This window comes from Aythya marila (assembly GCF_965140915.1).
Source record: "Aythya marila genome assembly, chromosome: 2".
In the NCBI taxonomy this organism is placed as follows: domain Eukaryota; kingdom Metazoa; phylum Chordata; class Aves; order Anseriformes; family Anatidae; genus Aythya; species Aythya marila.
Genome location: NC_139043.1, coordinates 99,084,735 through 99,106,250, shown reverse-complemented (window position 1 = coordinate 99,106,250; position 21,516 = coordinate 99,084,735). Strand labels below are relative to the sequence as shown.

The window sequence follows — 21,516 nt, the reverse complement described above, 5'->3', positions numbered from 1 at the left end:
ACAAGTCCAAATGGACTGACCTCCAACATGGCTTATCTCTAATGCTTGTTTCTGTTCTAGGAAGCTGTTTTTTTTGTTTGTTTGTTTGTTTGTTTGTTTTGTTTTGTTTTCCCAGAATGATCTAATTATACAACTTTTTCAAGTGTAGTGGCTGAGAAGTGAATATTGATACTACAGGCTCAAATGCATAGAAGTTAAGGTTGATATATTATGAAGGTTTGTAATCAAACATAATATTCCTGTGTGGAAAACTTACTGCAAATTATTTAAAGCAGTATTTCAGAGTTTCTTTTGGCCTTATGGGTAGTAAATAACAACATCTGTATTTGCAAATATTTATGTTGCAAGTATTTAGGATTTGAACACAACTTCAAAGACATAAGAGATATTAGCTTACCAAAATAATTTTCTTGAGGGTTGAGGTTTCTGTTCAAGTTGGGACTGTTGCTGGATGTTATGAAAAATGATGTGTGAATTTCTCTGATATCTAATTTCAGTGCTTTTTCTTTGAACTTTGACTTTCTACCCAGTCACTTTGTTTTAGTAATGTTTTAGGAGTTAAATTATTGGTGAAAATGTACTCCATCTGTCAAAGCTATTGGAAAAATTTCAACAGATTCAAAAATGATAACTAGGTGTGAAGAATAAAAATTAAAAGATAAAAAAGATATAAAAGATAAAAAGCAATCATGCTGTTTGTAACTTGGGTTATTATTAGCCTCTTTCCTCAACCAATTTACAAAGTCTTTACAAAGATTTATGTGGGTTATAAATGTACTCAGACATAGGGAAACCAAAACAACTTACTGAATGCATCATATTACCCTAAAATGGAATAGAAACTGTATCCATGACAGTAACCTGCTATAACAGTAATTACTTACAAAGTATTATGAAAGTTATTGAGCATTGACGTCTTATCATCTAATTTAGGACAAAATTTTAGTTACGAAAAGAACATCGCATTAAGTGCTTCTGTTTTCTGTTACTGCTTCCAACTGTTGGCACCTCGTGTCCTACTATAACTTCAAAGAGCAACGTTTCTTTACCTAGATATATTTCTTTTATTTAATATTGGAAGAAAAAAATAAGGTACTTAGACTTAGACTTCCACGGTCAAATTATCCTATTGGCCTACAAAACCTATATTTTACAGAAGCAATTCACACATTGAGAGACATAATATAACCCATAATTTTCACAGGAATCATAGTGGATGTAATAGTTTCAAAAACAAACAAACAAAAAAAAAACAAACACAAAAATCAGTCCAAATATAATGTTTTGTGGAACTTTATGGAAAATTAAATGCTTCCTTCAAGTCACTATTTGTTGCTCTAACAGATACATCTATTCTATATTGTTTCCACCTGTGTTTAGGAGAATTGACCATTAGTCTGGAATCTGGGAATACCTGTTTATCTTTATACTCCATTTTTTTCACACACAGTTCTGTATGTTCACAGTTTGTGTTGGCAGAACAGGTTTACCTGGAAAAAGCTGGGGTTTATACACAACCCTCTTTATTCTCTTTTGTTATCCTTTAAAACTGTGGTCTACCAGGGCCCTCACTAGAGCTGAAATAAAACTATTAGTTTGCTTCTAATGCAATTAGCTTAGGAAGTGACGAAGAGGAACAGAAGAAAGTTTTTTGTCATCACAGAATGGTTTGGGCTGGAAGGGATATTAAGGACTATTCAACTTCCTTGTATAGGGATACCTCCCATTAGACCAGGTTACTTGAACACTTTCAGTGATGGGACATCCACAACTGCTCCAGCCAGTCTTTTCCAATGTCTCACTACCCTTACCCTGAAGAATTTCTTCCTACTATCTAATCTAAATCTACCCTCTTTTGGCTTAAAGATATTACTCCTTGTTCTATCACTATACTCCCTGACAAAGTGTTCCTCCACAGCTTTTTTGTAGGCCCTGTTTAGGTACTTGAAGACTGCTGTAAGATCTTCCAGGAGCCTTCTCTTCTCCAGGCTGAGTAAACCCAACTCTCTTCATAGGAGAGCTGCTCCAGACTTCTGAGCATCTCCATGGCCTTCCTCTGAACTTCCTTTAACAGGACCAGGTCTTTCTTTTGCTGCAGGCCCCAGAGCTGAATACAGCACTCCTGGTGGGGTCTCATGAGAGCAGAGTACAGGGGGAGAATAACCTCCCTTAATCTGCTAGGTACACTTCTTTTCATGCAGCCCCATGATATGTTTGGGTTCTGGGCTGTGTTATAAATTCCGAGTCAATTTAGCTTTATGAGATTTTTTTTGGGGGGGTCAATAAAAGGCAAGCAAACAGCGCTGGGTGCGTGGGGAGTCTGGGCTCCTCCAACACACACACACATTACATCAGGCAGCTGGTTTTTATGCTCCTAGGCATATTCATTACTACTACATATTCATTACTACTTCTAGAAAAGGCAGGGTTATTATAATTAGTTCCCGGAATCCAAACCCTCCCACTGGTGCATGCGTATGTCTCCAGTAGTCCCTCTGGGGGTCTCTTGTGCTGTCTCTTGTGCTGAAGGCTCGTAGTCTTCCTCCCAGGCTTTTTCCTTGTCCTTCTCCTTTGTCCTTCTTGGCTGGATATCAGAGACTTATGTAGCGTCCCATGCAATAGTCACAATAGTTAGCAGTTATTCTGAAACCCACTAGATATCAGAGACTCAAGGTTTACCCTTCAAACCATCTATTGACATGAATTGTTGGAACATTCTTTACAGCTACAAGCATATGTTACTTGCTCATGATGAGTTTTTCAGAACCCCCAAGTCCTTCTCTGCAGGGCTGCTCTCTATCCACTCACCACCCACCCTGTATTTGTGCTTGGAATTACTCCAACCAAGGTGCAGGGGCCTTGTTGAGCTGCATATTATTTGCACGGGAAAATAACAAGTCTTGAACTTGTCAAGGTCCCTCTGGATGGGGGACACTTCCTTCCAGTGCATTGACCACACCACTCAATTTAGTATTGTTGAGACACTAGGTTAGTGTGCACTCAGTCCCATTATCCATGTTGCCAACTATGTTAAATAGTACTATTTCCAATACCAACCCCTTAGGAATGCTGCAGTCTCCACCTGGACCTTTACCTCACATAAGAATCGGAGTCCATCCCTGAGAATAATTAGTCATGATCTGTGGATCTTTTCTCAGAAAGGAGGAGAAATATGTCAAGATGAAAAACAAAACAATACACTAATCTTTCAAAAGGATTTGGATTTGAACAATCTGCTGCCCTTCTACCTCAAGAAAATCTAAGTTATGTGAAATACAATGTAACAGTTCTTAGTCACAAAGAATAGTTCTTTATTTTATAGTATTTTGGGGGGGGATTCAACTTTTCTTCATCTTTGCTCATACTTAACTGATTAAATGTCTCTGGTTTTGCATATGTCCAATGTCTTTTTTTACAGGTTGCCCTTTGACTCTAGAGTATCCAAGTATTAAAGTATTACAAATTTTAAGTACTTAGTCTATGTTTATAGACTCAAGTTTTATCTGGCTTGGGAGGAGCATATATTCCTTTGAGCTTCTCTTATTTTAAGAACTTTTTTTTTTTTCTTTGTGTGCCAGCATTTCTATTCCTTTGTATTTTTTGGAAACAAGGATCCTGTACACTTGCAATAATAGATGTGGGAAAGACAAAAAACTGTGTAAGTTGCTAAACACAATCACGCTTTATATCTCAAGATATTTTATATTTTTTTCTAAAATGTATGTATTTGTTTCATGGATGAGTGCATAGATCCTGATGTGTTTCATAAATCCAATAAAAAGATATAACTTTTAGCAAATTAGAGATATGGGGGAGTAGAGCCTAGCTGTCTTAAAAATGTCACTGTTATCTGTTGCATACCTTGTAGTGTTTTTTTGTTTGTTTGTTTGTTTTTAATCTTAAATGGAAACAAGAAAATTGCAAGAAAATACATTACTGCCCTTGAATAACAAATAAAGATAATTTAACAGTCCTTTTGAAACAGGTAGTCTGGGTTTTTCTTTCAATCACTAGAGTGAAAATTGTTTAAATAGGAAAATAGTTCAGAGAAAATCTTTTCCATATGTCACTGAATTCTTACAGAAGCATAACATAGTCTTATTTTTTTCTGTGTGTGAGAGAATTCTGATGCTAATCACAAGAATGATTTTTTATTTACAATATGATGTTTTTATTAATGTTAATTGCCATATTGAAAGCAAATGTGTTCTGCGCATAATCTGCTGCTGGATTTTAAAAGTTCAATAATTGAGTTTGTTAGAACAAAGTTCCAAAGCATATATACGTCCACATGAAAAACATGTTAATTATTATTTTTATTTATTTATTTATTTGCAGTAACAGTTATTCCATTAAGATTACAAAATAACTTTATTTTTAAAAATACATTAACTGGAAGAGTTGTAGATGTCAAAAATGTGGAGATACTTACTATTTGTGGTAACAATTGGGATATGCTGCTTCTAGGATTAGTGTTTTCACAGGATCCTCTACTCCTTATATAGTGGTTTTCAAGCCATTTATCTGCAAGTTATATATTCAAAAAGATTAAAAACTCTTGATTCGTTCTTGTTCCTTGGCTGTTACAGCAGTGTTGTTAGGAGAGGTGGACATACACAGCTCCTCATAAATTGCACTTCTCAGAGAATGATGAGGTTAGAGGGGATGACAAGAGTTCACCCAATCCAAGCCCCCTGCTTGAAGCAGGTCAAATAGTGCAGATTACTCAGGGTTTATATACATCACATAATTTCTTCCAAGAGAAATTTCTGTTTTATCTGTCAGAGTGAAAGCTGTTGTTGTTGTTATTATTATTATTAATTAATAATATATTATAATGATTATAATATAATAATTATAATTATATGTTATGTATAATAATATAATAATTATACTTATAATAATATAATATTTAATAAATTATAATATCAATGAAATTAATAAATCATAATATAATTAAAAGTATAAACAATAATAAATATAAAATAATAATGATGATAATAATAATAATAATAATAATAATAATAATAATAATAATAATAATAATAATGTCCTGGTTTCAGTTAGAACAGAATTAATTTTCTTCCTAGTAGCTGGTGGAATGCTGTGTTTTGGCTTAGGATGAGAAGAGTGCTGATAACACCCCGATGTTTTAATTGTTGCAGAGCAGTGCTTATACCAAGCCAAGGACATCTCAGCCTTTCGCTCTGTCCTGCCAACAGGCAGGCTGGGGGTGCAGTAAGAGCTGGGAGGGGACAGACCCAGGACAGGTGACCCAAACTAGCCAAAGGGGTATTCCATAGCATCTGACGTCATGCTAAACAATATATAGGGGTGGCTAGCCGGGGGGAGGGGGCCGGACTGCTCGGGGTTAGGCTGGGCATCGGTCAGCGGGTGGTGAGCAATTGCATTGTGCATCACTTGTTTGTACATATTATGTATTTTCCTATTATCACCATTGTAACATTATTATTATTATTGTTATTATTATTTTGTTATTATTTTCCTGTCTTATTAAACTGTCTTTATCTCAACTCACGGGCTTCACTTTCCATTTCTCTCCCCCGTCCCAGAGAGGGAGGGGGGAGGGTGAGCGAACGGCTGCGTGGTATTTAGCTGCCGGCCGGGTTAAACCACGACAAATAATAATAATAATAATAATAATAATAATAATAATAATTCCCTCCCCCCCTCTTTCTTCTCTTTCCTGAAAAGCTTCCCTAAATTTTCCTTAAAGTGGGGCAGGACCACTTCCACTTGGAACTGTAAATCTTATTTCAGACGTTGGAGTAGTTTATGGGGAAGGATAGGAGATGAGGATAAACTGTCAATGAGAATGCTATGGCCAGCTTGAGGGCCACACAAGACTTCTTCACATTTCTCTTTGTGAAGTTACAAATTATATATAAATCAGTTTATATATCTATATATATCAATTTACTCTACATGTCTTTGTGTGAATTGTGAAAACCTTCAGCAGAAGAAAGCTGATGTAAGCTACTATTAACAAGGATTCCTCCAAAGTCAGAGTTTTTTTTTTTGTTTGTTTGTTTCTTATGATAAATACTGGAATATCAGGTAGCAATATACTTAATATTGTTTTATAGTGTAAAATGCTTATTGCAGCATTCTGGTGATTGCTTTATTTTCCTTTGGTTTCTGAATAATCTTATTTAGTTTCTGAATAAAAAAGAAAGCCATCATCTATTCCAGACTAAATTCCAGCGTGAAAAAATATTTCTTTTTACTTATTAATCCCTCTGTGGCTTATTACATTTCAGTCAGTATCTTTAATGCTCATCCTTTACCTTTTCTCCTGGGAGTATAAGGATATATAAGATATAAAATGCTGTGACAAAGTGTTTCTGAAGAACCACAGAAAATGTGCTATTACATTGTCAGTCCATGTATAGCTCACTTTGTCACAGCATTTTATACCCTAGAAAAATGCATTTTTTTTTCTACAGAAATGTTCCTGAAGTTACTTTCTTGTATTGAAATGTTTTGGCTACTTAGGTAGTTAACAAACTTTGTTTTGATATTTTTCAATAGTGCACCAAATGGAAACTTAGGTCTCATTTATATACCTTCTCTCTGCCTTATTGTTCCCTCCCATCATCTGGTGGTGATCAACACAGAATTGGGATCTGACTCTTTGCACAGATTCTGTATTCTACTAACAAGTACTTACTTACGTTTGGTCATACTCCGTTGTAGTATTACTGTATTATTATTATTACTGTATTTTATATATATATATATTAATCCTCTAGTGGGATTATTAATTAATTAACTAAATTTAAAGGCAAAGGTGTTTATACCATAAAGAAACAATGAGCAAAAAAGTGATATTCAGTTTTACCACTATTTTATATTTGACCAGATCTGTACAAAATGTGTAAAACTTCTAGCATTTCTATGTTTACTCTTGCTCTCTAAGGCAGTTTAATTACTTTGGGTTTGTTTTATTTTTTTAGGAACTTTAGAATTAAGTTTTTGGCCTTACATTATCAGTTATATTTCAGAAGCTCAAGTGGAGCGTAGGTGATGGAAGATGAGATTGCATAACTTTATTTTGTGTGTCAAGACATTGATTAATTGCGGCTGTGATTTCATTTGATCCCAAAGACGTACTGAACAAACCAAACTTTCCAAACTGATATAGTGGAAAAAATTGTTTCTTTCATACACTTACTTGTGATTTTATAATCACAAAACAAATAACAGTAACAATAACAAAAAAATCAAAACCATTAAAACAGTTCTTTTTTATGACACTAGAAACATAACTTTATATTTCATGGTTTTCGCAGCATAATTGTTTTTAGTTATCAGACATGTAAGAGGATTTTTAAGATTTGCATCAAAGGTTTGATAATAAAAGGAATGTGGCTAGAGAAGTGTAAACAGGAAAAAAGATGAGCAGATAAGTTATGACAGGAAGTAAATGATTTGCATCGTTTATCTTTACTTCAGGACATTTTTTTTGGCTGATTTTTAGTTACAACACATGGAGAGAATATAATGTTTGGAGCCAACATCAACTGCTTAAAAATGGTTTAATTTTTATAGCTCTGGAAAAAAATAAGCACGATGATCCTCGGCTGTGCACTCAAAAATCTTGGAATTGACATCTTTTAATTTTCATTTCTAAAATAACACTTTTCTTAACTTTCTAATAGAGATCATGATCCAGACCCAGGTTGAGGAACTATGAGAATGTGCATACATTGCACTGTAGAACCAGGTTGTGGAACTATGTCAATGTGCATACATTGGCACTGTCCATTTAGGTCTCCTAAATTTACAGGACAAATGTACTCTGTACTAAAATATTAAACTTTACCTTCTATGCTCATTATCAGTAAAAACAATACAAAAACACCAAATAAAAATAAGACTTCAATTCTCTTTGTATAGACTAGTTTAGAATTTACTAATTCAGTACTTCATTAAGTCATGAACTCTGTAACCCACAAGTTCTAATTCCTTATTAGTGCACCTGTGAACAAAATAGTTACCAAGACGATGGTGCAAGTGCACATTCTTCCTCCTCTGTCACAATTTGGATGTCCCCTGTAATACACCAGGAAGCAAAAAAGCCTCAGCAGTCTGGTTGCTCCTGGATCTGGTTCAAAAGCTTTTTGGCATGCTGACATATTTATACTTTTTAGATTGGAATTTGGTTTATACTGTTTCCACAAGCTAGTGGATTTTGAAGAAATTGCTAGGCAGTAAATCTGCAAAGACCCCAGGAAATGATGACTTCAGGGAACAGCTCATTGCAGGTGAGAACAGCTGCAGAGTGGATGTTACCTCTTCCTGTACTCTGCACTTGTTGCTCTTGCTCTTGAGCTAATGTTTCTGGTTCCTAGTCCCTAGCATGAGCTGTGTGTTCAGCCAAAACCTGAGCAGGATCTCAGGAGTGACCAGTTACGTATGTCCAGATATTTGGGGCCAATTGTAAAATGGAGATGAACTTCGACAGACAGAGAGATTTGTAAGTTGTGAATAGAATGGAAATTGTAAAACCAAGTGTGTCCTAGTCATTCCTGTAACCAGTTACTTGTTCTGCCCTAAGGATTTTGTGCTACATTTATTTGAGACAAATGACGAGCCACCTGACTCCAATGTGCCTCAAGATTTGCAGGCTTTTTTGTGGGTAGACACATATTCTTAGATTTAGCTATATTGTAAATAATTCTGGTATGTTTACTTTCCCATACATGTCTACCACTTACTTCTCTCTCTCTCCTTTTACCCTACTCTCTAGCCATGGGGTTGAACAATCCCACACAGCATAAATATCTGCATAGGCATGAGTGACTCTATGCTTCAAAGCCATTTCCACATCTCTAAACTCAGTTTTGCTCTGAGCCACCAATCTCTGCTGTAAAATTGTGCTAGTCTTTACTGATATAGTTGCAGCTTTCTCCCTATAATTCCCCACTCACTGTGCACTCCTGTCTGTGATCCACACTGCTGTCAGCAGAGAGATAGGCAGATGGGTGTCCCAACTCACTTTACACTCTCTGTTTGTCCTGTCACTTGTTACCTGGCGATGTACATTCCCCTTTTATGAATTAATGTCTCCATTGTTGGCAGCCCTGCATATAGAGCAAAGTTTTCAGGGAAGGACAGTCAGTGTTCTTCCCTGTTTTTCCCACCCACCTCCTCCAAGCCTTTTTTCCATTGTAGTGGAAACAAAATGCTAAACCAAAGAACTAACTCAAACAACCTAAAAGCCCCAAATCTGATCACACTCCCAAGCTATGACTGATTTTTACAAAAATCTATTTCTTTATTTTTCCCCCCCATGGATATAAGTTCACACATTTTTGTAGCACCTGGAGTAAATGAAAATTACTTTTGTTCTTATTGTTTTTAAACAGCTGTAGCAATATCATGTGAAGTTCTGACTTTCCAGTAGCACTTACAAAAAAACACATGTAGTTTTGACTTTTTTTTATATATATATTTTTAATTATTTTTAATAGATTAGACAAAAGAAAATTAACTGGCTTCATCTGAACTAGATACTTTCTGTTAAGATATGGGATCCCTTTAAAAAGAAGTTTGGCTGAAGCCTATGAAGGCATAAGAGAGATGTAACTACAGGTTAAGTCATGCAGTATGGGATGCAGAGGGATGTTGAAATGCTATCCTCTGATAGTGAACTTACTGGAAAAGCTGATTTCAATGAGCATGAATTAAAACAAGGGAAGTGTAATAATTCTTTTCACTTCTGGTGATTTTGCCAACTGTATCACCAGGTTTATTACTTTTCTCTTTGCCCATAATAGTAACCTGGGATAATAAATCTAGAGCTGTTCTTTTTTGGTACAATTGTTTATGATCATAAATAAGCAAAGGTTGTAATATAATAAAATATGGTGTAGATAGATTCCTTGTTTTGTTTGCCAATTATCTGTATGTTTCTTCTTTCCTCTTATAACCATCAGATCTGTTTCTCTAACTCCCTTATGCTGTCCTCACCCCACTCACATGATAACATGAATGTTGATTCCTATATATTACATACATTAGATTATTTAGTTAAGAAAACTACTCTAAAAGGGACTCTGTGTTACATCTTATCCCTGAATTGTTAAACAGGTGGAACTACCATAAGATTTCACAGGACAGAAAATCCCCACTTTCATCTACTTCCCTAACTTCATCTTATCTTTCCATCTAATTATCTTTTATTAAGTAAATTACATTCATCATGTTCCATATGCTGAGCTAGCTTGTCTACTGCTGCAAACTCAAGCTGGAAACTTTCAAACTAGCTGCAGACAGCATTTTTTTTTCTTCTCCATTATCAGACTCAGCAAATTTCTGATGCTTAGAGGTCTGCATCTGTAACAAAATGAACGCTTTCTTATCTTTATTATCTTTCAGATACACCTTAGACATTTTTCTTGATTGTCCCTGGAACAGATTGAAAACTGTCACCTATAAAATATAACCAAAATTCAACGTAGATGTGAAATGTTTTACTGTGAATTATTTTTCTATGAAGCAGTCATATACCAGAGAAGGGAATTTTGAAAGTATCATGATAGCTAAAAGGATGACTAAGGATTCATTGTCAACCAGGGGATTATGACTGTCTTAAATTAAACATTTTGCTTTTTATTTCGTCAGTGCAGTTTTGTTTAGTAACATGAAAGATCCCATTGACATAAAAAAGCCCATCCTAATCATCCGTCTGGAATCATGAGATCCTGATCGCTTCAGGCACTTTGCTAAAAATCAAAAGATTTTAATTTTAAACCTTTGCTTCCTTTCAGGATTCATATTCAGTCTATTTCTGTTAAAATAGATACAAGCTCAAGTCTTAGCTTTCAGAGCTGAAATTGAATTCCCATTGCTATTTTTATCAGAGTTGGTTTACAACAGTCAAGCATGGATATTAAACTAGCTGCATAAGAATATTCATCCTTGCTACTATTAATATTTTGTTTCAACACTCACAGAAAGCTATTAGTCTTCAGATTAAATGAAAATGTTTGTGAAAAATATCTGAAGAAAATAAACATTACATTTAAAAAAAAAAAAAAAAAAAAGTTTGGAAATGCCACATGGCATTTTAAAGGGTAGTTCATCTGCTTTCATCCCCCATGTTCTTAGAGGTTGATGCTCCTAGTTAGAGTTACCTCAATGGATCTGTGCAATACACATTAGTGGTTTCCCACAAAAGGAAGCTGACAGCCAAACGCTCACTTTAGCTTATGCTTTTTTTGTTTGCTTGTTTGTTTTGTTTTGTTTTGTTTTCCAAAATAAAAACCAAGCACTGTGTTTTAAATGTAATATGGTATAGCTTATATAGTGTTTTTGTTTTTTCTGTCAGTTGCATCACAATTTCTTGCTTATCTTGTATTGATATTGCTTCTATAATTCTGTGATCTATATAGATTGAACGCAATTCTATGATGCTGTCAAAAGGGACAGTCCTACTTTCCTTCCACCTCTACCATGTGTTTTGTGGAAACACTGTTTCATGCAGCCTCTTGTGAAAATATGTGAGGGCACTGATAAAGCTGACAAATTACTAGATGGAAATGTTGCATCTGTTTGATCTGATTACTTCATTAGCAGGAAAAAATAACCAGTCAAAAGAAAGTGTAAGACTGAGAATGTGTGAGAACGGAGGGGCTGACTTTTCAGGAGCTGACTAATACTGGTTATGGAAGTACAGCAATTATGCAAAGCAGAAAATCCTACTTCCATTAAGGTCAATGGAAAAACACCCTTTTACTTTGAGAGCAGGCATGCATCCAGAAGACCTATGGATGCTTCAGTATAAAATATAATGGAAATTTAACAAAGTAAATATGGTAGTGAGATTCATTTTTCCTGATTACAATTAATAAAATTACACTGAGTCATGAACTGCCCTTCCCACATTCTAAATACTCTTGTTCTCTACTGTGTTAAATGTAGTGTTAAATTATAGGGCACTGCACCTTGCTCATTAATCCAAAAATATATCTAAACCAAAAATATATTTAAAAGTCTTCAAATAAGTGTTGCACTTCTGTACACCTGTTTTGTTTTTATTAAGTGATAAAATTTGTAAGTTAAATTACATGAGAGAAATCCAATAGATGAAATGAGATCTGAAAAGTCTTTAGTGAATCATGGCCTCTAGTTACTTTTTGTTCTTCTATTTTTGAGAATTTGGCTTTACGTCTTCCTCTGTGCTTCAGTGATAATATTTGATTGTCTGTATTGTGTACAAATGAGACAGAACAAGGCAATCTGACCCCAAGCAATGAAAGCTACTAATTTATTATTATTATTATTATTATTATTATTATTATTTAGTACATATAAGAGGGTGAAAACAGGCTACCTGACCAAAGAAAGTTTATATGTTTCTATATAGTGAAACATCAAAATATTTCAGTCATATTTCCACTAGAATATTTCCACAGGTTCCAGAATTTTGGTGTAGGTCCTTCAGTGCTGTCATTCTACTTGAAAAGGAAAAACATATGGACATCTAGCAATAACAATATGTAATGTAAAAATGGGCAAAGCTTCTCAATGTTTGTTTCAAGCAGTAAATTATCCTCATTTTACAAATGGGAAAATATATGCAAGTATTAATGATTTGCTGACTTCCCTCTGTCAAAAGGGAGACCAAAGTCAAGGTTTTCTGTCCTAATCACTGATCTTCTGTCTACTGCAGCAGTGTAAGAGCTGGTCAGATAGCATGGTCAGATATCAATTAAACAGTCGTTTTTAACCAGTATAAGCACAACATCTTTATAAAGTCAACAATATATGTACATTTCTCTTGTTTATAATAGGGTAACAGGGCTAAATATTTTTCTGTCTTTTATTTATTTCTCCCCTAGAAATTAGCCATGCTGAAAGCTGTATTCAGTGTGGATTCTAATTTCATCTTTTGTATTGTTTGTGCTATTGACCTATATAATCTGTAGATTATTATCTGTAGACCTGTATAATCTGTAGCTCTAGACCAGGTTGCCCATAGCCGCATCCAACTTGGCCTTGAACACTTCCAAAGATGGGTCATCCAGAGCTTCTCTGGGCAACGTGTTTCAATGCCTCACCACCTGCACAGAAAGGAATTTCTTCCTAATATCTAATCTATTTTTTTGTTTGTTTGTTTAAAGCCATTACCCTTTGTATACCCACTGCACTACCTGACACAGTCCCTCCCGAGCTTTCCCGTAGGCCCCCTTTAGGTGGAAGGCCACTATAATGTCTCTCAGTAGCCTTCTCTACTCCAAGCTGAACAATCTCAACCTTCTCAGCCTGTCTTTATAGGAGAGTTGTTCCAGTTCATTGATCGTTCTTATGGCCCTCCTCTGTACTCATGCTAATAGGTCTATGTCCTTCTTGTGCTGTGGGCCCCAGAGCTGAACACAGTACTCAAAATATCTGTGTTTTTATCTGACATCAGCCAGCCACTGAAATGAATTATGTTGACATATATTTCTTTTAATAATAAATAAATAAATAAAAAGCTAAGACACTGTTCTACCTCCTACAGTCTTACAGGGGATTTCTAAAAATCAGTTTTGGTTAGGTTTTCTGAAAAACACACAGGGAAGTTAAGACAAATATGAATATCTAGTATTCCTTACCATCTCAGACTAAGTCACCACTAATATTTTCTGAAGGAAGAGTCATTTATTTTGACTCTTAATTTATTGGACATTTAGGTACAAAGTTAGGATCAGCTATCCAGGATGAAATGTGCTGGCACATTTCGATGTTTCACAAAACTCTTTGAAGTCTTGGAGCTACTCAGCTGTGGTAGTTAAGCTACAAGTCAACTTCAAAAATTAGCAGCTTCAACTTGGACTGGTAAGTCTGATCTGATGAACCTGATCTGATTTCAGCCAACACAGTGGAGGATGGCCAAGAATTCATGGTCAGTGGATGAGGCCAATGGTATGGCAGCAGTTTGCAGTTAGATTGCCTTAAACCAATAATGAAACCACAGCAACAGGCTGTTCTGATTCTTAAAGGTCTAGTTCTCTTCTCAGGACTTCTGAAGTTTCAGCCAAAGCAAATGGTTTAAAAGATTTCCATCCTCTCTCTTTTTTTTTTTGTTTTGTTTTGTTTTGTTTTGTTTATTCTCCAACTTTTCAGATATGTAAATATTTGTAAACTGTACACTTTACAAGTTGTTCCTTCTTCCAGTGAATATATAAAGCCACTAGCAATATCCTTTAAAACAAAAACAAAACAAAACAAAAATACTGATTATCAACATAGTAGTGAATGTCTCCACAAATACTATTGTTCTTGGACAGAATCAAAAAATGTGAGTTTTTTCACTACTAAAAAATAAAAAATGACCTTCATTTTATATAAATTTTTCTCTCTTTCTCTCTCTCTCTCTTTTCTTCCTTCCTTTCTTTCTTGCTTTCTTGCTTTCCTGCTTTCTTGTTTTCTTTTTTGTTCTTCCTTCCTCCTTCCCTTCCTCCCTCCCGTCCTTTCTCTCTTCCTCCCTCCCTTCCTTCCTACCTTTTTTTCCTACCTTTTTTCCAACACTTTAGGAAAAAAAATGTATTACCACAAACAAAAATTAAAGTAACAAACTACAGTAAGATTTTAACATTTAATTATTTTGGCTCTACTGGGCCTCTTTCAAAATCATGTGTGGGGATATCTTTGTGTTTTGGGTAGGGTTTATTCAGATGACAGTTCTGGAAAGAGATCAGGAAACAAGGAAAAGACTACCTTGATTAAGCTTTGGCAATGGCTGTTATGCAGCTGTGTAGTGTTGTTGTGTGGGTTGCTGGTGCTAACCAGAGAGTGACCATAAAGGGAGTTGGAGTATATTTGTCCACGTTTTTCCTTTTCTACAGTCATCTACCACAATTCTCCAGAACCTTCTAATGAGTGGCAAGTAAATGTCCTGGAAAGTACTGAAAAGTTGATAACAGCTGAGAAAATGGAACCAGAAAATTCAGAAACTGAAATGAAACATGAAAGAACCATAATGTCAAAACTATCCACTCTTCAATGATTTGTTTACTGCATTTATTTTCTACATTTCAAATACAGGTGTTAATGCTAATCAATGTAGCATATAAACATTATTTATATTAAACAATATAATAGATAATATCATTATATATAATATTATATATAATATATAATATAATATATATTACAATATAATATATAATATATAATATAATGGAATATAAGATTTTTTTAAAAAACAATTTAGTCTTCTATTGGTATAGCAAGATGTTTTGTTTTGTGTTGTTTTGTTTTGTTTTGTTTTGTTTTAACCAAGAGGAGAAAAAAAAAAAAAGTGACTACAGCTTTTCCATATCATCATTGTTTTAGCAATGGGATAGGAAAGCAATTTCTGAGGTGTTGATTTTCCTCTGGAAATCAATAATAGTAATAGTGGATAAATAATGAAAGAGAGCAGCAAGATTTACTGATAGGATATTGATATTCTTTCAAGAATAATAAATGAATACACTTATACACTTTCTGGACAGTTTCTGGAATGTAGATAGCAAAATAAAGCACACCATAAAGATTCTTGATTTTCTTTTTCTTGTGAAACAAGGAGTATCCAAATGTAAATTGGTGGTTTTTTTTTTTTTTTTTTTTTTTTTTGCTTATGTAGATAAATTACTAGGTAAGTTTTGCTTAGTATGAAGTTCCATAGTCTAAGAAAGAAGGCAAATGAATCTGTGACTGTAGATATAGCTAAATCCTTTCATCTTACTAGACATTTAAAACATATATTGATTCAATTTAATCTTATCTTGAAGGAAGAAGGTATTTGCATAATTTTTTTTAGTCTCAGAAATTTTTGAAAGCATATCAAATGACATTTCCTTTGGTAACAATTCCTAGTTATTTCTAGGAATTCCTAACAAGTAATAAGTATGTCTATTTATGCTGTACTCAAAAATGTTACATAAAATATATTTTCATAGCTATTTCTTAATGAAATATACTGCTAAATGCCTAACAGTATTTTTAATAAGATTATATCATTATACAGTAAACAGTGTAACAGTAAAACAAAATACTGTTTGAGGTTATTCATAAAACATAATTTAACTGAGCAAAGCTAAAATATTATCTTTGTCTTTTTTAGGAGTGAAATTATATTATGAATCAAAACATGAACATAGGCTCTTTTCAGAAAATAATGGAAGAGATGCAGGTTTTTAGGACCCAACCAAGACAGCCTTATAAATCAGCTGAAGTTCGCCAACCAGATGGCAATATGTGTAATTCAAATCTTCCATCTCAACATTCCTATCCATATTCATCTAATTATACATGTATGCATATGAATTACAGCAGCGATTTGGAAATCTTTGAAGCAGTAAAAATTCGGGAACTGGAAGAAGTCAAAGCCAGAGTTGCACAAATGGAGAAGACCATGCGCTGGTGGTCAGATTGTACTGCTAACTGGAGGGAGAAATGGAGCAAAGTTAGAGCAGAAAGAAATAAAGCCCGAGAGGAAGCAAGGCAATTGAGAATAAAATTAGACAACGTTGTAAAAGAAATGAGTATGCTTAAAAAGTTAAATCAAGATTTAGTAAGTGAGAAGGAAAATTTAGAAAATGTAACTACTTGGAAAACAGAATGCAGTTGCTCAGAAATATATCATATAAAACAAGACCTAAACCAGTTAACATTTCCTGAACAAGAACCTGTGAAAGAATTGAGCAAAACCAACAACATTCCTGTGGCAAAGAAGGTAAAGAATGGGGATTTTTGTAGCTCATTAAGAAGAAGGAAATTATGGATGTGTGTAGGAATTGAATTTTTCAAGGATTTTCACCAAAATACCATGTGATTTGGTCATGAGAAACATGGAAGACTATTCATACTCCTCAGCTGTGGCTAAACATAAAAGAGGCAAACTGTTGCCTCCAATAATCTCTTGTTCTATCTTTCATGTTATAAGGTATCAGGTTACCTCTAAATTCTTCACATTTTGTGTACTGTTATGTCCAAAAAAAATAAATAAATAGTTCTCCTTTCTTGGAATTTCTGAAATGAGGGAAGAGGTGAATCAAATTCCTCTTCAAGGTAGCAAGATTTTTATTTGGTAAGGAGAGCAATTAAAATCTCAAAAGAACAGACTGGTATGAAACAGTACTGTTGGTACCATGCTAAAATGTGATTAGCTTTTAAGCACAATTGGTTAGAGGTTATAAAATTTAAGCATATTTCTGAAGAAAACTGTTCAGTCTTCCTAATGCAAATGTATTTTGTTTTTTAGTCATTTTTCTACCTGTTTTTAATTTTGCTTGCAGTTTACATGCAAAATATGTACCCTCTAAACAGGTATTATAGTGCTTTTGCTTTCTGGATTGGACACAGATTGGTATGTTATGCAAGTAACTAGTCCTTATACAAAACTTGTTAAAGTCCATCACTTGCTTCAATATGATTTTTATTAGAAGTCTAAGAGTTCTTATCTGGAATTTCTCAATATATTATCTGTATGTACAAATTCTGTTTCTGGTTTTAATAGTTCTAGGTTTCTGTCTTCACCATAGTTACAGCCAACTAGTGATAACTGGAACCTATTTGTTTAGGAGTGATACATTAGAAATATCTTGCATACGGAACATCTTGCACATTCACAGAGTGTGAAATGTCACAAAACGACAGTGATTACTCCAACCAGAATGACTTTTTTTGCATTAGAGAACATTCTAATTGTATCCTATGCAAGTATACAAGATGTTACTTATTCCCTTTCCCCCCTTACATGGTTTAAGTGTTTGGAAGAGCCTTGGTAGGCCTTGCAGAAGTTATGTTTAGACTTCTCATTTACGTTTTTCTGAAATGTCATGTTTTTCTTTTTTCTTAGGATGTGGAGATAATCAAAGACTCTTTAAGAAGCAATCAAAATAAAAAAACAACTCTAAAGCATTCTGATTCCTTTCCTTGTGGAATTGCCAGTATTTATTTGGAGGAACCAAAAAAAAGTCTGGACAATATAGCCCAGACATCAGAGAATGGTTTAATACATGTTTCTGTCTTGCATTTGCATTTGGCTGAGTTACAGAAAATCTTACAGAAGGAAAGAGAGTAAGTGCTTGGGGGTTCTCCTTGGGGAAATCTTTATTTAAAAATAAGTTTTTAAAGACATTTTCTAAAGTAGATATGGTGATGTTTTGCATTTGCAGCTCATATTATGTTATCCTAGATATTTCTATGCTTTATTAATTGCCTTAAGTAATTCAGAAAAAAAAAAAAAAAAGTATTAGTGGTTTTGAAAATCTATATTTCCCTGTTTTGAAAACATTTCACAGTACTATGTATGTTTTTCTTGTTTTCTTTTTCTTATTTGTCATTTGCATAAGACGCACTCCATGTAGAAGCGTTAAGAATATACAGTTACTCACAAAATCATACTTACCAGTAATGTGGTACCAATGAAATAATATCTAATGTTTGTTGTACTCAGTTATCGGAGTGCCTTGTGCTTAAGAGGAACTTTTCATAGACTTTGATTTCAAAGTCCACCTACCTCAGGCAGTACCTGCTTACATAGCAGTGATTTTTACATAATAGTGGACACTGGTGTAACAACTTCCTCCCTAGGTCACCTTGGGCAGCGTTTCCTGCTTACAAAGAGGTTCTGTAAGCAGAATATATGCAACTTGAAAGTATGAAGTAATTATTTTTGGCTATGCACACAATATGTACCTAAGAATAATGTTAGTAGGAACATTATTAACATAGTCAACAGTCTCTGAGACGCCCTATGAGTTTTTGTTGGGCAAGCTATCATCTGCCAGCTCACAAAGAATTAGTCTCCACTTCTCATGGGAATGGGATGATTTTGATGAGTTGCCATCTTCAGATTCCCAGATTTTCTCTAAGATTTATACTTCATTTTCATACTTCCCGGATCCTGCAGCTGCTACTAATCACTGTCTAAGTGTTCTTACCCCTCTTTGCATTGTTACTTATCTTGCATAGCTCTAGCTTAAATATTTTCTCACATCTTCCTCACTATTTATCAGTTTTCTCAATAAAAGTAAGCCAAGGACACTGCTGCGCTGCATCAAAAGCAAGCTTGGTTTATAGACAGCTTGAAACCACTAGGTCAAAGGTTATCTTGGCAGCCAGTATGATCTTGCTCATTCTGCACAGGACCATTCAGAATTTTTTTTCCCCACAGTGCTCCAGAATTGCGGCTACATTCTCTCCAAACTCAAACCAGCTCATGGAGTCATGCAGAGCTACTGTTTGGACATGCCTCTGCTTACCTTACTAACCTCTCCATAAGCAATTTAGATGGTTCTGCTTCAAGAATATGAAGTTGCAGAGGCAACAAGAAGATAGCTCATTCAAGTGAATTGCTTCGTTGGCATAGCTAACATTGCTTCCAGGCCCTGAGCCAGATTACTCAGTGTTAACTCTCATACTTCTGCACAGGCCTGCAGTGTGCTGCGTAGACATACCCTAGAGACATATCTCATCAAATATACTATGGTTTAATTCCTGTAAATAATTCCTGTGACATACATTTATTTTATTGCTAGTCAAATTTTCTTTTTTCACTATTTCAATATCTTTCTCTTTTCTCATCACCCTGCATCCCTCTAGTTTTGTATTATGTATATAATGTAAAATTTTCACCTCCCAACATAATAGTGCTTCTATGGCTTTACTGTTTTTCATATTTTAGATTTCTTCAGAGTCCTGACTTCCATATTTTATTCCTGCATTGCTGTTTATAGCCAATTGAATATTCAGGGATTATAAACTGTGACAGTATTTCATTAAAAATTATTAGAAATATAATTTAAAAGATTTTATTTGTAATTAAGAATTATTTTTTCTTTCATTTTTAGTTGTGGTACAAATTCTATTTTGCTAGACTATTGCAAAATGATGTACACATGCTACACAAATATTAAATTAAATTATGAAAGCATAAATTATAAATAGATATAAATTACAAATAGGTTTAAAATGTATAAATTATGAGAAGTTCATTCTTATCTTTGGAACTTGGCTAATAGTCTTTACTGTGGACACAGAAATGAGTTTTTAACTGGTCTCAAGGACAAGAACACCTATAGTGCTTGTGCTGCTTCATATTTCTTACATTATCTACTGAATGGTTGAAAATAATGTAGGTGTTTTGAAGACAGGTAAAAATCAAAATCAAACTTCAGTGTTTCAGTACTGCAATACCTTTCTCCAAGGAACCATCATCATTCATTCTTTGTGAATTACGTATCTTAAATATTTTCCTGAATGTAAGAATAAGCATGCTCAAATAACACTCCAAAGGCAAATCCTTAAAATTTTCACTTTAATGAAGATGAGTCCCTCTGAGCTAAACAATCTGAATTTCCAAATTTTTTAAACAGCTAAGTAACACATTTTAACTTTTTTTACTTTTCTATTTCTTTTTACATCTAAAGTAGATCCTGTGGATTTCTGTTCATTACTCTGTGCATACTGTATATATTTCCACATATGTGCATACTTAAAATAATCTTTTACCTGTAGCCAAAAAAAGTGGTACAGTATCTTTTCTCTGAGGATTTTTGCTATCTAACCATATGTTATGCAATCTAGATCACTATTTGAAGTCTATTTCCCAATTTTCTTCAGTTGAGCCCAAAGTTGCATTTAATTTAAAATTTGAATTTTATATGACTGGATTTCTTTATTCTTCTCTGCTATTATTTTTGGTAAATCTCTTAGAATAATTATATGGTGATAGTAGGCAGGTATGTAATTAAAAACAAACAAATAAATAAGCAAACAGAAAATAAACCCCACAAATATACAGTTGGAAAAGGCAGCAAAATACAGCTGAACTTATATAAAGGAATTAAATATAATTTGTCTTTTGTTGTCTTCAAAAAAATGTAATACTGATTTTTAAAACACTTTCAGAATGAACATATTTCTGGAAAAAGAAGTGGAAAGGACAGCAAATGAATTATCTCTTTGGAAACGGAAATATGAAGAACTAAGACAATCTAAGCTAGAAAGTCTGAACCAGGTATGCTAGCAATACATTGTTGTTATGTGGAATAAGAAACAAAACAGAGACTTCAGATTTTCTATGTGTAACTAAGAACAAAATGATTTTTAGGGTTTACGAAAATGATAAACAACTATTTATTTTTTTTTATTTATTTAAAAACAACAACAACAAAAAACTGTATTCACCACAGGATCATAGAATAATTCAAGCTGGAAGGATCCTACGGAGGTCTCTGATCCAGAGTTGGATCATCTCTGAGATGCTCAGAGATGGCTGCTCGGGATTATGTTCAGTAAAGTCTTGAGAGTCTCCAAAGATTGGAGGCTGCACAGCCTTTCTGGGCAGCCTGTCCCACTGGTAGACTTTTCTTATGGTGAAGAAGGTTCTGGCTTCTGATGGTATTATCAGAACATCTCATGTTCCAGTATACATGTATGCTTGTTGTGTGTTCTCCCAATTTGCACCACTATGCAAATTGACCTGGCTTCATGTCTTTGATAATCCCTCTG

At 34.2% G+C, this 21,516-nt stretch overlaps 1 protein-coding gene across 8 annotated transcripts in view; it reads left to right on the top strand.

Annotated features, from left to right (window-relative positions):
• Nucleotides 1-21,516, top strand: part of CCDC102B (coiled-coil domain containing 102B) — a 175,017-nt gene that overhangs the window by 7,288 nt on the left and 146,213 nt on the right. For 7 of the 8 annotated variants that reach the window (XM_082754658.1, XM_082754654.1, XM_082754657.1 and 4 more), the window contains exons 2-4: nt 16,121-16,732; nt 17,858-18,078; nt 20,914-21,022. In XM_082754658.1, coding sequence (XP_082610784.1) covers nt 16,136-16,732; nt 17,858-18,078; nt 20,914-21,022 — 927 coding nt within the window. In that variant the 5' untranslated portion in view covers nt 16,121-16,135. Of the gene's footprint in view, nt 1-3,578; nt 3,659-16,120; nt 16,733-17,857; nt 18,079-20,913; nt 21,023-21,516 lie in introns of all 8 variants that reach the window. The other variant, XM_082754656.1, reaches the window with a different exon arrangement.